The sequence below is a fragment of the Xenopus tropicalis genome, chromosome 7, assembly GCF_000004195.4.
Source record: "Xenopus tropicalis strain Nigerian chromosome 7, UCB_Xtro_10.0, whole genome shotgun sequence".
Lineage (NCBI taxonomy): Eukaryota > Metazoa > Chordata > Amphibia > Anura > Pipidae > Xenopus > Xenopus tropicalis.
In genome coordinates, this window is record NC_030683.2 from 27,101,421 (window position 1) to 27,118,104 (window position 16,684).

Below are 16,684 nucleotides of genomic sequence, written 5' to 3' on the forward strand. Positions count from 1 at the left end.
TATAATTACCCCTTATTGGGGGCAGAACAGCCCTATTGGGTTTATTTAATGGTTAAAGGATTCCCTTTTTCTCTGTAATAATTAAACAGTACCTGTACTTGATCCTAAGAAATAATGAAATATAGTAAGGTGAACTGCCCATAATAAGTGAACTTCCCATAATGCAGAGCTTTCTGGTTAACAGGTTTCCGTATAATGGGTCTCATACCTGTACTATTCACTAAATAAACTAATCAGAGTAATCACAAATTAGGATAAGGACTAGTGTGGGGTGGAGAAAAGTTCTAATATAACTGTAGCATAACTTTATGAGCAATACATGCCTTTAGATACTATATATATTTATTTACTGAAATGACGCCGTACAAGTTATGTAGATCACAATGTCACTACTGCCTTCCTATATATACCAATGTATCTCACCACCATACTGATATCTTCAATTTGGGCTCAGAGGTTGTTTAAAAGAATAATAATAATAAAAACAGAATTCCTAAAAATCAACAGAGAAAGGTGGTTTGAACCTGTGTTTCATACCATTTGCTCCCATTTCCTATAAAGGGCAAAACCTTTATTATGCTGATTTATATAAAGATTTACCAAAGCGCTAAAATGAACACATTATAATCCATTGCCCTGGAACTCTTTGCTTGTCTTGGGCATTTGGGCCCATTGCAGATAGAACCGTAACCTTACATTTGTATTCACATGGTGATGCTATCACATCCATTTTTGTTTCATTTCAAATAAGCACATTTTTAAATTATCAAGCCATATACACACACACATACAACATGTCTAGGCACAGGCAAGCTAATACAAGTATATCTAGAAATTCAAAGTAACAAAAATCCAGTAGGAATAGACCAAAGCAACGTAGAGAATATATTAGAGAAGCATACTCAGGGGCTCATCTCCCAGTATTAGGGAAGATGCACTGGGACAGCGATGAGTAACATTAACCTTCTGCAACACAAAATGCTCTGCTATTAAACATGGGAATTCTCGTGATCTACAAACACATTGCTATGCAGCGTGCATAATACAGCAATACATTGAACACCGAGAATTCCAATTACAGCACCTGCTAATATAATAGTCCATACATGCAATCCTATTACAGAACATGAAAGCAATACTTACAGATTGACATACTATCGGATAATTTGTTCGGTTGATTCCTCCAGCAAACACCGCAAAAGTAAGGGCAGTATTGAAACAGAAGTTAAGTAGCATATGCCATCCTTTTCTACTGATTCGAATTGTGCTGCAGAGAAAAGAGACACATAATAAGCACCGGCATATTACATGTATAAATATATATGAGGGTTAATCAGAAAACTTTACACACCCTTATTTTTCAGAATTCAAAACTCCTGTTAGCCCTGGAGCAGCAGGGTCAGAGGAGGGGCTGCTTGACCCAGCACAACATTACAAAAGGGGGAGTGTAAAAAGGTGGAGAAGGGTATATAGGAGTGGTAGTGAGGGGTGGCTATCCACCATTTTGTGTGGAAACAGCAGAGAAAAGGTCCCCACCCACCCTCCCTTAGCTGGGGGTTGGTTCTTTCTTGTTTTAAATTATTGTTTTTCTAGTTGTCACATATGTGGCCTTGGAGGGTTGAGGGGTACATGGGATTAGTTAGCTAATGGGGGGAAATTTGGGTGAGATTAGGTAAAGTGGCGCGGATGATCAGTGTCCTGGTAGTTGTCACAGCTTTGGTGGGTCCTTGTCAGTCTGCCGGGGGGGAGAAGCTTGTTCTGGTATGCCAGATCAGGTATAATGGATGGTTTAACCCCTAAGGTGGGTGACCATTGGTGGACGGAATACAAATGGTGCGCTATAAAGTGCTGGGTGGGTACTAACATGGCTAAGTAGATAGGTCCCGGATTGGCGGCGGGTATACTCCTAGCTAGGGATTGGGCAGATGGAGGATGCATGGCTCAGGTTGGTTGTGGAAGGGCAGACTGGCAAGAGGCTCGGGGTCAGTGTTTTGGGCATGTTAATGTTTTGCACTTATGGTTATATATTGATGTATTGTTATGATTATACATGTTTACCATTTTGTATTGTATTCAATTATTTTGCACTGTTATTATTAAATAAAGCTGTGGCCATTATCATTTCCAACAATGATATCGTCATGCAGTTTTTATTGGTGAGTGAGGTGTGAGCGAGAGATGCGTGGATCAAGAGACTTCATGGCACTCTAGCAATGTTTCAGAACAACGTTTGTCCCTTAATCCAGAAATATTTCACCTTTTGCTTGGAGGAAGGGATTTATGTATTTCCTAAATGTTCCTCTATAAAGGTAAAAGTCTTAAGTGCCTGGATAAAAATAAGGGTGTTTCCAAAATATTACATCCATACTTCAGACTCCAGAGATTCAACAGCACTTGAGGTTTAAAATTTTTCATCTGTATTGAGCAAAGTTTTGGAACATCATGGACCCCTTCATCTAACAGAACTTCATCTTTTTCAGCAAGTTTCAGAACAACTTGTGTTCCTTCTTTCAACATAACTTCATCTTTATTGAGCAACGTTTCAGAACATGTCCCTTCTTCCAAGAGAACGTTATCTGAATTGAACAGCATTTTGGAATGTTTGGAAGAAGGGATGCACGTTGTTCTGAAATATTGCTCTATAAAGGTGAGATTCTTTTGAAGTCTCGGGTCTTTCAAATCATGAGATTGCAACTGCTATTGAGATTGTGGTGACACTCTGTAAAGTAGGCACCAAGTTGTTGAGAAGAAAAAATGTACAGGGAATACTTTGGAAAAGTGATATCCATATTTGCTGCACTTGAAAAAAACTGGTTTGGTTTGGTTTGTGTCAATATACTGTATGCACTAGCATGAAACTAACAGATAATTCACTTATGAAACAGGGGACCAGGGAATGTGCATTGATCAATCCCTTTTTCTTTTTGTATGTTTGTAGTTAATTTGGCCAGATCAGTTGCACTTCCATTGTATTTGTATACTTTATTTAGCCTTGGAGTGCTCCCACAACCTCTTTTTGTGTATTTGTGTAGTTTAGCAGATTTAATTCTGCAGGAAGAATGGCCAAACTTCCATGTGGGTTCAGCACCCCCACACCTGTCCCTTTAATGGTGGTCTTATGCCTTTAAAAAGAATGGGTGTTGGTTAATGGACAGTCTTCTCCTCTACAAGCCGCAGGAGGGGGAGGATTGGGCCTGGGGAACCAGGCAATCTCTCTCTATATAAGCAAAAGGCATGGGAGTGACTAAGCCCTCTGATTCAAACCAGCCCCCAGGTCAAGAATGGCAATAGTGCACGGGAGTGCCAGCCTTTGAAAAATATGACCAGAGGTAAATAGATAGGACCACCATACGGGGTTTACCTTGACGTGGTATGGTGGCTTACCAATCTTATGATCATAATTTTGTAACTAAAAACCCCTGTTTTTTGTCAATATACTGTATGCACTAGCATGAAACTAACAGACAATTTACTTATGAAACAGGGGACCAGGAAATGTGCATTGATCAATCCCTTTTTCTTTTTGTATGTTTGTAGTTAATCTGGCCAGATCAGTTGCACTTCCATTGTATTTGTATACTTTATTTAGCCTTGGAGTGCTCCCACAACCTCTTTTTGTGTACTTGAAAAAAACTGGACTTCACCCAAGGAATGCCCTCCATAAGTTTAAACATGTCATCCCTACATTTGAAGAGTCCTAGAGTCTTTAGAGTTTTTAGATGGCAAATGCTATTGAGATAGTGGTGACACCCTGTCAAGTTGTTGAGAAGAATAATGTGCAGGTAATACTTTGGAAAAGTGACCTTATTTGCTGAGCTTCCCATAAACTGGTCGTCACCCAAGAAACACCCTTCATACGTTTAAGCATATCATCCATTTTATAAAATAGAGTCGGGGGAAACTGAATGTATAATTATTGTTCAACAACTGCTGACTGATTGAGAATGCTGGGAAAGAGTTTTCAGTAACAGCAGGAATACCAAGGGTTAGTCACAGCTGCTATATGCTTGAGTGAATGGAAGTTAACCTCAAAGAAGAAACTCATAAATAACAATGTGCTGCAGCATTGGTTCTGATGCAAATTCTAGAGGAGAAAGTGCTGAATAATAAATGTTCTACGATTGTACTATAGCAAGCTGAATACAGCAATGATTAAACTGTTCAGAATCGCCTCAGAGTTCAGTTGGGAAAGAATTTCATTTTTTGACTGCCGCATTCTTTTCTCCGAGGCAGAACTTTGGGATTTTGATTAGTTTATCATTTTATTTTAATTATCTTAATAGAAAACAATGTGTTTCTAGCCCCTCTGTTCCTCAAGATGTTACACTTCAGCAATTCAGAACATGTGCATATGCCCGGCTGTCAGCTCAATATTTTCTTCCCCAATTAAACTCATGTTGAGAAAACAAAACATTTAGACACAAGGGTTAGTAAGAATTTTCTTTGCAAAAGAGCGAGTTTGTCTACATTTTTGTAGCAGATTAGGAAATAATGGAATTCATAGATCCATTACTGGGAACATCATCCCCATTAGGAACTCATGTATGGGAAATGGCACAGACATAGAGCTATGGAGTAGACATGAGAAAATTGACTACAATTTCCATTTTAGCCAATAGGATTGGGTTGCCACCAATACATGTTAATTAGATCTTAGTTGGGATCAAATACAATGCATTTTTTTATAATTACAGAGAAAAAGGAAATTTTGAATTATTTGATTAAAATGGAGCGTGTGGGAGATGGCCTTCCCCTAATTCAGGAATAATGGGTGTTGTGGAAAAGTCTGATACCAAAGGTCATTGGAGGTAAAAAAATTAAGTTTTATTAGACATGTATGTGGGTTCTGATCAAAAAGATAGAGCAACAGAACAAAGGCAGCACTGGGTTTTTATAGACTTTTTGACATGGTAGCATATGACATAATTATGTATAAGTATGGGTCGAACAAAGAATAGTTCTTACGCCCCAACAGGTAGCACAACCCTTAAGGCCGAACCAAGGCTAGCTTAAGAACAGCATCCCTCCAAGTCAGGGGGCAGTGCGTGCAGCCTGGCACTAAACAATAACACAGTACATAGGTGATAAGACCCACTTTAGAGCTTTAACTCCATTGGTACCGGAATGAAGGGTAACATGAATTGCTTCACGACTAGGGATGTAGCGAACATCGCCAAAAATGTTCGCGGACCCGTTCGCGGACTTTCGGCAAAACTCGCGAATATTCGCGAACTTTGCGAACCCCATAGACTTCAATGGGAAGGCGAACTTTAAAATCTAGAAAAGCCATTTCTGGCCAGAAAACTGATTTTAAAGTTGTTTAAAGAGTGCCACGACCTGGACAGTGGCATGCAGGAGGGGGATCAAGCAAAAATTTCTCTGAAAAATACTTTGTAAAAAAAACGCAAAAAAATAACTCCAAAAAAAAACGCAAAAAAAAAAAAACCGCAAGCTATTCCTATGTATACGCAAAGGCGAAAAACCGAAGCGAAAAAACCGAGGCGAAAAAACGCGGCGCAAAAAAAAAACGCGGCGAACCCAAAATCCAGCTGCCCGGATCTCAGTTGCCACTAAATAGAAACTGCCTACCATCCCTTTTTCAGAAGAAAAAAAATCTCCAATTCCTCAAACTATGGTCTTCCTGGGAATTATTCTCGTACCAGACATAATTACAGATTTATGCACCCCATATACAGTAGCTGCAGCCAAGTACCTTTCCGTATAATTATTGATTTTCCCATTATTCTTATGTTTTCTGTTGTTTATTTACTAGCAATGATATATGTATGACTCATTGCACAAAACGCTCTAATATGCCTTGTTATTTTCTAAAAACAATAAAAATTGTAAGTTACAAAAGAAAAATGCCCATTGACTCGTGTATTCAGCAAGATTTTGAAGGAAGGAATTTATCCTCCTTTGGAAATTTTTTGACAAACCAAGACCGGCCAGGTTTGCTCATCACTAATCCATATATCTTACACTGTAGACCCAGAGAATAATATACCATTACAGCTGCTTTTTTACTGACTGGCTAATCTTATAGTCACCTTACCACCAGCCACTTAAATTGCTAAAAAGCATGGGTAAACAATGCACAATTATTGGTCTTTCTGGCAAAATTTCAAACAAACAACAAAAATGTATTGTTTTATATGAAGAGCCATGAGTGCACTTCATGATTTATTTATGTATGTGAATGAAGACTGCAGAGAAATTGCACTCAAAAGATTTATAGTAAAAGCTGTATAATGGTGTTTTTGCTCAAGGTCTTGGTTATAAGAGCTGGGCCGATCCTGCCAGGCAGCAGAAAAAAACCTGCTTTGGTAACTTAAAGAACTGAAGTTTTGTTTTTTAAAAAGAAAATTCAGCTCTGCTGAGAGCACAATGACACTGTATTGGTTAGGGTGAGAAAGGCTTAAAGGAGAAGGAAAGGCTAAGTCACTTGGGGGTGCCAAAATGTAAGGCACCCCCAAGTGACTTAGATCGCTTACCTTTTACCCCGGGCTGGTGCCCCTGTACGAAGAGAACAGCACCAGCCCGGGGTAGCAACGAGCGCTTCCTCCTTCCTTTTCGCTTGTGCGCGCATGCGCAGTAGAGTGAAAAGCCGAACTTAAACATTAAAGTTGGCTTTTCACTCTACTGCGCATGCGCCGGCCAACGGATTTCGCCGGAAGAAGAGAAAGGAAGAGGAAGCGCTGCCTACAGGTACCCAGGGCTGGTGCTGTTCTCTTCGTATAGGGGCACCAGCCCGGGGTACAAGGTAAGCGATCTATGTCACTTGGGGGTGCCTAACATTTTGGCACCCCCAAGTGACTTAGCCTTTCCTTCTCCTTTAAAGGAGCCATAGAGCCCTTCCCAATACAAGACAAGCACAGAATGTATTTATACTGTATGGCCCATTTTACACACATAGCTCTCCCTTAAAACCAAAAATGAGAGTTTTTAAACTTCACTTACAGAATCACATGTATATACATCAGGGGTCCCCAACCTTTCTTACTCGTGAGCCACAGTCAAATGTAAAAAGACTTGGAGAGCAACACAAGCATCATAAAAGTTCATGGAGGAGCCAAATAAGGGCTCAGATTGGCTATTAGGGGCCTCTATGCACACTATCAGCTTACAGGGGCTTTATTTGGTAGGAAATCTTGTTTTTATTCAACCACAACTTGCCCCCAAGTCAGGAATTGAAAAATAACTCCCTGGTTTGGGGGCACTGAGAGCAACATCCAAGGGGTTGGAGAGCAACATGTTGCCCCTGAGACACTGGTTGGGGATCACTGATATACCTATACATGTATATTGATCATATGACTCCTTAATGTCCCTGTTGCCAACTATGGTCTAGAGCCACTAAATACAGCTTAATAATTCAGAGCCATTTATCCAAAAAGACTTATGTTGATCTCCTTAGATCTCATCAGTGCAACATATCGTACCAAGGCATCTGAGGGGGTAGGAAGCAGTGATGCAAAAGGGTGAGAAGGGATACATTTCTATTACTTACTTTTACATAGTAACAATACTATTACCTCATTAATACCTTGTTAACCTATGAAAAACATCCATTTTATAGTGCACCAGGAAATCCTAATTAGCAGGTTTGGCTGATGTCTATTAAAGGGCAACAGTCATCAGAATAGAAGTGTTTATGAATGTGATTATTTCTAAAAGCAAAATTAATCATTTGAATGAAGTTATTAGTCCATATAGCAATACTGCTCCTGATTTCTATCATGTTTGCCTATTTTTGGAATTTTTCATAACAAAAAAAACAACCTTTTCTAAGGTAAGTATTATAAATAGGGATGCGCCGAATCCTTGATTCGGTTCGGGATTCAGCCAAATCCAGGTTTTTTTTAAGGATTTGGTTATGCTAATTAGCATTTGGAAAGGGTTAAATTGTCAGGTGAAAATGCACACGCCAATTTTTAACCCCTTCCGATCTTAATTAACACTTGTTAATTAGGATTCGGTTCGGGATTCGGCCGAATCCTTCAGAGTGGGTTCGGAGGTTCGGCCGAACTCAAAAAAGTGGGTTCAGTGCATCCCTAATTATAAACTGTAAGAAATGAAACACACGGTGGGAAGTGATGTTAGGTTAATAATCAAATTGAGGAATATTGGCCTAGAACACAATATCTGTAATTGGATAGAGAACTGGCTGAAGGATAAAGTACAAAAAGTGGTGGTGGTTAATGGAACATTTTCTAATTGGACCAGTGTGGTTAGTGGAGTACCGCAGGGGTCAGTCCTTGGGCCTTTGCTTTTTAACTTGTTTATTAATGACCTGGAGGTGGGCATAGACAGTAATGTTTCTATTTTTGCTGATGACACTAAATTGTACAAAACTATAAGTTCCATGCAGGATGCTGCCGCTTTGCAGAGCGATTTGACAAAATTGGAAAACTGGGCAGCAAACTGGAAAATGAGGTTCAATGTTGATAAGTGCAAAGTTATGCACTTTGGTAGAAATAATATAAACGCGAACTTTCTACTGAATGGTAGTGTGTTGGGGGTATCCTTAATGGAGAAGGATCTAGGGGTTTTTGTTGATAACAAGTTGTCTAATTCCAGGCAGTGTCATTCTGTGGCTACTAAAGCAAATAAAGTGCTGTCTTGTATAAAAAAGGGCATTGACTCAAGGGATGAGAACATATTTTTGCCCCTTTATAGGTCCCTGGTAAGGCCTCACCTTGAGTATGCAGTGCAGTTTTGGGCTCCAGTCCTTAAGAAGGATATTAATGAGCTGGAGAGAGTGCAGAGACTGCAACTAAACTGGTTAAGGGGATGGAAGATTTAAGCTATGAGGTGAGACTGTCGAGGTTGGGGTTGTTTTCTCTGGAAAAGAGGCGCTTGCGAGGGGACATGATTACTCTGTACAAGTACATTAGAGGGGATTATAGGCAGATTGGGGGATGTTCTTTTTTCCCATAAAAACAATCAACGCACCAGAGGCCCCACCTTTAGATTAGAGGAATGGAGCTTTCATTTGAAGCAGCGTAGGGGGTTTTTCACGGTGAGGGCAGGGAGGTTGTGGAATGCCCTTCCTAGTGATGTGGTAATGGCAGATTCTGTTAATGCCTTTAAGAGGGGCCTGGATGAGTTCTTGAACAATCAGAATATCCAAGGCTATTGTGATACTAATATCTTCAGTTAGTACTAGTGGTTGTATTTATAGTTTATGTATGTGAGTGTATAGATTGGTAGGTGTGGGTTAGGTGTGCTGGGTTTACTTGGATGGGTTGAACTTGATGGACTCTGGTCTTTTTTCAACCCTATGTAACTATGTAACTATGTAACTATGTAACTATGATGTGCTGAAATTCTAGAAAGAATGTGGCTACACAAAATAAATATCAAGGCTTTAAAATAAAAATTAATTCTCTTTGCAGAACCCATCCTACAGTATTCACAAAATGCCAGTGGATTCTAAACCTTTCTGCCTTTTAATGTATATTAAATGAATTCTGCTTTACACTGCATCTGACATTGTGACAAACAAAATTGCTATTCCACCTTACTGAGTCACAGACTGAATGCATTCATCTTTAAGGTATTGTTCAGAACACATTTGTAAGATATTTTTTTTCAGATAAAGAGGGAACAATGAAAAAAAACAAGAAGATTCTTTCTAGCTGCACAATTTATACTTACGATACTATTTATTAAAATATGAGGTTTTGTTTTTCGAAATATTCAAGAACATCACTGGGAAAAACATACAGTGGAAATGTTATTGTATTTTCCAGGAGGCCCATTTATTAACGTTCTTATCTTCAGGGATTTAGGGGTTTTTGAAGCCATGACTGAACTCATTTCCACTAAAACGACAAATGCCTAGCCATTTATTCAAGTTTCGAATTGAAAAAGCCTGACATGGAAAAAATGGAAAAAACAAAACTTTTTCATGTTGTTTCACAAATGAAATATTTAAAAAAAAACAACAAAAATCTCTAAAACACTGAAGCAAAAAAAAGATCTTCCAATTTTAAAAAGGACACCTGCCATTGACTTCTAGGGATGTAGCGAACCTAAAAAAAAAAAGTTCGCGGAACTTACGCCAAAACCCGCGAATATTCGCGAACTTTGCGAACCCCATAGACTTCAATGGGAAGGCGAACTTTAAAAACTAGAAAAGCCATTTCTGGCCAGAAAACTGATTTTAAAGTTGTTTAAAGGGTGCCACGACCTGGGCAGTGGCATGCAGGAGGGGGATCAAGGGCAAAAACTTCTCTGAAAAATACTTTGTTGGCACAGAGTTGCGTAACAAACGCAAGCTATTCTAGCGAAAATACACGGCTTTTTTGCTATGTCGCACTAAACACCATGAAAACGGGATTTGCGGAAAAACGCCATGTGTGACTTGTGCGGTGTATTGTACAATACTTTTGCGACGATAAAAAATGCGACGGAAAACGCGGCGCGAACCCAAACTGCGAACATACGCTGAAAGTTACCGAACATACGCGTTCGCGAACACCCGATGTTCGCGCGAATTTGTTCGCCGGCGAACAGTTCGCTACATCTCTATTGACTTCTACATGATCTCAACAGCTTTTAGATGGTGTATTGTTACTTTTGGATTTGTAACAGTTTTATTGCATTTTCCCTAAACAAAATCGTATTTTGCAGCAAAAAAAAAAATGCAAATTGTGAAATAAATTAAACATCTCTAAATGTAAATAAATAAAATAAATAAATGTCTGGAAGCATAAAAATGAGGGAGGAAGACGTATTAATTCAGGTTTTTTTGAATTCAAATAAGAAATCACAATTAAAGTTGGTCTGGATCACTAGTATATTTACAAAAAAACTATGATGCAACTGATTGCATTTTTTCATTCATTTTTATAAATACTAATGTCTAAGAACATTCAAAAAAATGAAATAGCATGAAAATACACCTCCCATTGACATCTACAGAGATACTCCAGGATTTATCAGTTTTTAAATTGACGAATCTTGCTACTTTGTGCTTGGAAAAATCAAATCAGGAAAAACTGAAACAGTGTTAACTTTCTCAAAATGTAAATAAAACTCAAATATTAATAAAAAGGTCCATTAAGGTAAGACAGAGGAATCGGAGACTAATTAAATGAAGGTTTTATCGTTAATATGTCACAGCTTGGTGCTAGAACAGGGATCCCAAACCATTTTTTTTTACCCGTGAGCAACATTTCAATTAAAAAAAAGCAACATAACCACAAAAACATTCCTAGTAGGTGACCAATAAGGACTCAGATTGGTTAATTAGTAGCCCAGTGTGGACTGGCAGACTACTAGAGGCTCTGTTTAGCAGTACACATGGTGTTTATGCCTCCAAAGTCTCCAGAAATTCAAAAATAGGGAACCAAATTTGAGGCCGCTGGGAGCAACATCATAGGGGTTGGGGAGCAACATGTTGCTAACGAGGCACTGGTTGGGGATCACTGCACTAGAGCTTAACATGTGCTAAGCATATATCACAGCCAGAAGGACTGTGCACAGTGAAGCACCCTGACAAACATGGTGGCACCAAGTTCAAAAGCTGCTAAATAGACTATAGTTCAGCGTATTACTGTAGGTACATGGGCTTTACCAGGACAAATTGGCTACACCAGGACCCCCACCCCCTGTATAAGATGGGGATTGAGGGTGTGTCCTGATACTCTCCTTAAACTGTGATAACCAAAAACAGATACTAGCCCTTCCAAACTTCTTCCACAAGTATGTTACCCAACCACTTAGATTGTAAGCTCTACGGGGCAGGGACCTCCTTCCTACTGTGTCTCATACCACATGGCACTTATTACATATATATATATATATATATATATTTATTGTATTTATTTATTATATCACTTGTCCTCCCTGTGTGTAATTTTGTATTGTGTAATATTGTACAGTGCTGCGTACCCTTGTGGCACTTTATAAATAAAGTTATACATACATACATACATACATACGTTGTAGCTCTGATACTTTCTCCTATTATCTGTATATCCTAATTTATGCTCAACTACCCACAGATAATGCCTTATGCTGGTATCTATATAATTTAGTGACCTCACATACTGCCACCTTGTTCATAGTAAAATGACTAATTGATACTAACTCAGTCTGTATGTTTTTCTTTTTTATTTGGAACTATACTTCAAAGGAGAAATCATGTAAAAATCAAGATCATTTTGGTTTTGGGGCAATCAGGCTGCATGCATATTCTAATGTAGTTAGATGATATGTCAGGCGTTTTGATTTAAATCAACATAAAAACAAGTCGTTAATCATACAGCAAATCATATTTAGTAGACAAAATGAATACTCTAAAGATATACTTTTAGTGATGAACTCCACTCATCTTCTAAATTGTCTTTTCTTTTGCATAACAGATGCACCCTAAAACCTTATGTCATTTATAGGGATATTTACCTTTAATGCCTGCAATATCAGTGGTTCTAGTAAGTATATTTTTGTAAATATATACACATATGGATACGTTAAAGGCACTCATGGACAGAGTTGAAGAGATACATTTCTTTAATTAAACCAATAGATAGGGTTCAGTAAGACGAGAGCTTGAGCTGCTGTTAGAATTTGCTTTGCAAAGCGTGGATGAGATTTTTTAATGTTTTTTTGTTTTTTGTCTTGGGTAAGTTTTTCTCAATCACCCCCAAACCCATTTTCTGATGTTTCACAATAAGAAAGAAATTTAAGACTAGAATATGGAGCACATTTTTGTCCAGCATAATTTAAGGCTTGTATGTTGGACTTGGCTTGGAAAACCTCTAGAGCAGAGATACCCAACATTTTATACTATATCTGTGAGCCACATTCAAGTGGAAAATGTTTTGGGGAGCAACACAGGCATAAAAAAATTCCAGGGGCGCAAAATAAGAGCTATTTGGTAGCCCCTATGCATACTGGCAGCCTACAGGAGGCTCTGTTTGGCTTTACACTGGGTTTTTATACAACCAAAACTTGCCTCCAAGCCAGGAATTAAAAAATAATCCCCTGCTTTGAGGCCACTGGGAGCAACATCCAAGGGGTTGGGGAGCAACATGTTGCTTATGAGCCACTGGTTGGGGATCACTGCTCTAGAGAAACATGGTTCAAAAAGTGTTTTCCCTGTTAATTTCCATTTAATTAAATGAAAGACTAGGTAGAACATTTAGGGAGATCTGCACTTCCCTGGGAAATATACATGTTTGTATAGTTTAGCTGACAATGTAAATTCCAGAATTCTTTTAAAACAGTACCATTGAGATATACAGGTATATAGATATATATGTACTGTTCTCCAAACACTATTACGCCATCACCTGATGCCAACTGAATGATATGCAGCTTAAAAAAGGTTTAAGAAAAGTTTTTAAGTGACATTCACATTCATGTATTCGATAAACCCTCAAAACACTGGCTGTGGCCTTAAGAAGCTTTCCCATTCCCACTGCTATTTCTGACATAACATCTAAGCACCATATTGATATTCACATGGATATAAATCAAATCTCCAAGTGAAAAAAATCATAAAAAAACAAATTCAACAACAATACTATCAGCACCACAATTTTGCTGATTCTTCCATTATTCTATACTTGTTTGTGCATCCCTGCTAGGAGAAAGCATCTGTCACACTTTGTATGAGAATGTTTGATTTCATCTTAGCTTCCGTCTTGACATTCTTTCATAGAATGCCTAAGGCTAGACTTAAAGGGCATAAAAGGCCTTTTTCCACATGTTTTTGTTCCTTGATCATACTGATGTATACTCTCAAACAGTCTGACATAGGTATGTTTATATCAAATCTTGTTATACATGCAGCTTATCCACAACTTGGCCAACTGTACCCGTGCCTGAATGTGACAAATCATCCACATAAAAATATATCAGGGCACAATGCCCTTAATCTCCGAGGGAGTCGCTATTTCTGTCTTATTATCTTCACAATAGTTACATAGTTACATAGTTACATAGGGTTGAAAAAAGACCTGTGTCCATCAAGTTCAACCCATCCAAGTAAACCCAGCACACCTAACCCACACCTACCAATCTATACACTCACATACATAAACTATAAATACAACCACTAGTACTAACTGTAGATATTAGTATCACAATAGCCTTGGATATTCTGATTGATCAAGAACTCATCCAGGCCCCTCTTAAAGGCATTAACAGAATCTGCCATTACCACATCACTAGGAAGGGCATTCCATAACCTCACTGCCCTCACCGTGAAAAACCACCTACGCTGCTTCAAATGGAAGCTCCGTTCCTCTAATCTAAAGGGGTGACCTCTGGTGCGTTGATTGTTTTTATGGGAAAAAAGAACATCCCCCAACTGCCTATAATCCCCTCTAATGTACTTGTACAGAGTAATCATGTCCCCTCGCAAGCGCCTCTTTTCCAGAGAAAACAACCCCAACCTCGACAGTCTAACCTCATAGTTTAAATCTTCCATCCCCTTAACCAGTTTAGTTGCACGTCTCTGCACTCTCTCCAGCTCATTAATATCCTTCTTAAGGACTGGAGCCCAAAACTGCACTGCATACTCAAGGTGAGGCCTTACCAGGGACCTATAAAGGGGCAAAATTATGTTCTCATCCCTTGAGTCAATGCCCTTTTTTATACAAGACAGCACTTTATTTGCTTTAGTAGCCACAGAATGACACTGCCTGGAATTAGACAACTTGTTATCAACAAAAACCCCTAGATCCTTCTCCATTAAGGAAACCCCCAACACACTACCATTCAGTAGATAGTTTGCGTTTATATTATTTCTACCAAAGTGCATAACTTTGCACTTATCAACATTGAACCTCATTTTCCAGTTTGCTGCCCAGTTATCTAATTTTGTCAAATCGCTCTGCAAAGCGGCAGCATCCTGCATGGAACTTATAGTTTTGCACAATTTAGTGTCATCAGCAAAAATAGAAACAATACTGTCTATGCCCACCTCCAGGTCATTAATAAACAAGTTAAACAGCAAAGGCCCAAGGACTGACCCCTGCGGTACTCCACTAACCACACTGGTCCAATTAGAAAATGTTCCATTTACAACCACTCTTTGTACTCTATCCTTCAGCCAGTTCTCTATCCAATTACAAATATTATGTTCTAGGCCAATATTCCTTAATTTGATCATTAACCTTCTGTGAGGTACTGTATCAAACGCTTTAGCAAAGTCCAAGTAGATGACATCAACTGCCATTCCAGCATCAAGGTTCCTACTCACCTCCTCATAAAAGGCAACTAAATTAGTCTGGCAAGATCTGTTACGCATAAAACCATGCTGGCACAAACTAATAGTATTGTGAACTGCAATGTATTCAAGTACCCTATCCCTTATTACCCCTTCCAAAAGTTTTCCTACTACTGATGTCAGACTAACAGGCCTATAGTTTTCAGGCTGAGAACGGGATCCCTTTTTAAATAACGGCACCACATTAGCAATCCGCCAGTCTCTTGGCACCATGCCAGACCTCAATGAATCCTGAAAAATTAAGTGAAGAGGTTTGGCAATCACAGCGCTCAGCTCATTTAATACCCTGGGATGAATCCCATCCGGCCCTGGACCTTTGTTTACCTTTACATGTTCAAGTCTCTTTTGAATTTCCTCCCGAGTGACCCATGCGTCAGTAGCTAAATTACTAGAACTGGGCATATTACAAGGGAAGCCTTCATTATCTGGCTCCTCAGATGTATAGACAGATGAAAAATAAGAGTTCAAAATTTCAGCTTTTTCCCCGTTTTCATCAACCAACGTACCCCCCCGTGATAATAAAGTTCCCACCCCTTCTTGCTTCATTTTTTTACTATTCACATAATTAAAAAATAATTTTGGATTCTTTTTACTCCTAGCAGCAATATCCCTTTCCATCTCTATTTTAGCTTGCCTGATAGCTTTTTTGCATGCTTTATTTGCTTCCTTGTACCTGATGAAAGTTTCTGCTGTCCCAGCTAACTTGAATGCCCTAAAAGCACGTTTTTTCTTACCAACCTCGACAATAACACTTTTATTCAGCCATAAAGGTTTTGCTTTGCGATGCCTCTCCTTGCTTACTAGGGGGATATACTGTTGCGTATACCTACAAAGCAATGTTTTAAAGATGTTCCATTTTCCTTCTGTGTCTAACCCCATGAAAAGCCTTTCCCAGTTGACACATTGCAGAGATGCCCTTATACTGGCAAAGTCTGCACGTCTAAAATTGAGTGTTTTAGTTACTCCCTTATAGCGCTGTCTCTGCAGCATTATCTCAAAGGAGACCATGTTGTGATCACTGTTCCCCAAATGCTCACCCACACAAATGTTAGAGATAAGTTCATTATTATTAGAAATCACCAGGTCCAAAATAGCGTCATTCCTAGTGGGTTCTTGAACTGCCTGAAATAAAAAGTTGTCATTTAGCATATTTACAAACCTACTAGCTTTTTCTGACTTAGCCACCCCATTACTCCAGTCAATGTCCGGATAATTAAAGTCCCCCATAACAACAACTTGACCCAGTTTTGAAGCCTCCTCCATTTGCAACAATAGCTGGGCCTCATCCCCCTCATCTATACGGGGTGGTTTATAACATACACCAATGATCATTTTCTTTGTGACCTTCAGCCCTACTGAAATTTCTACCCAAAGAGATTCGACGTTTTCATTGGTAATGTCTTTATTACATGGCTTTAAGTCTGACTTTACGTAAAG

At 38.9% G+C, this 16,684-nt stretch overlaps 1 protein-coding gene across 1 annotated transcript in view; it reads right to left on the minus strand.

The window, feature by feature from the left end:
- adgra1 (adhesion G protein-coupled receptor A1) overlaps positions 1–16,684 on the minus strand; it is a 426,613-nt gene that overhangs the window by 49,832 nt on the left and 360,097 nt on the right. Inside the window, exon 16 of the mRNA XM_018095935.2 lies at positions 1,144–1,267. Coding sequence (XP_017951424.2) covers positions 1,144–1,267 — 124 coding nt within the window. The remainder of the gene's footprint in view (positions 1–1,143; positions 1,268–16,684) is intronic.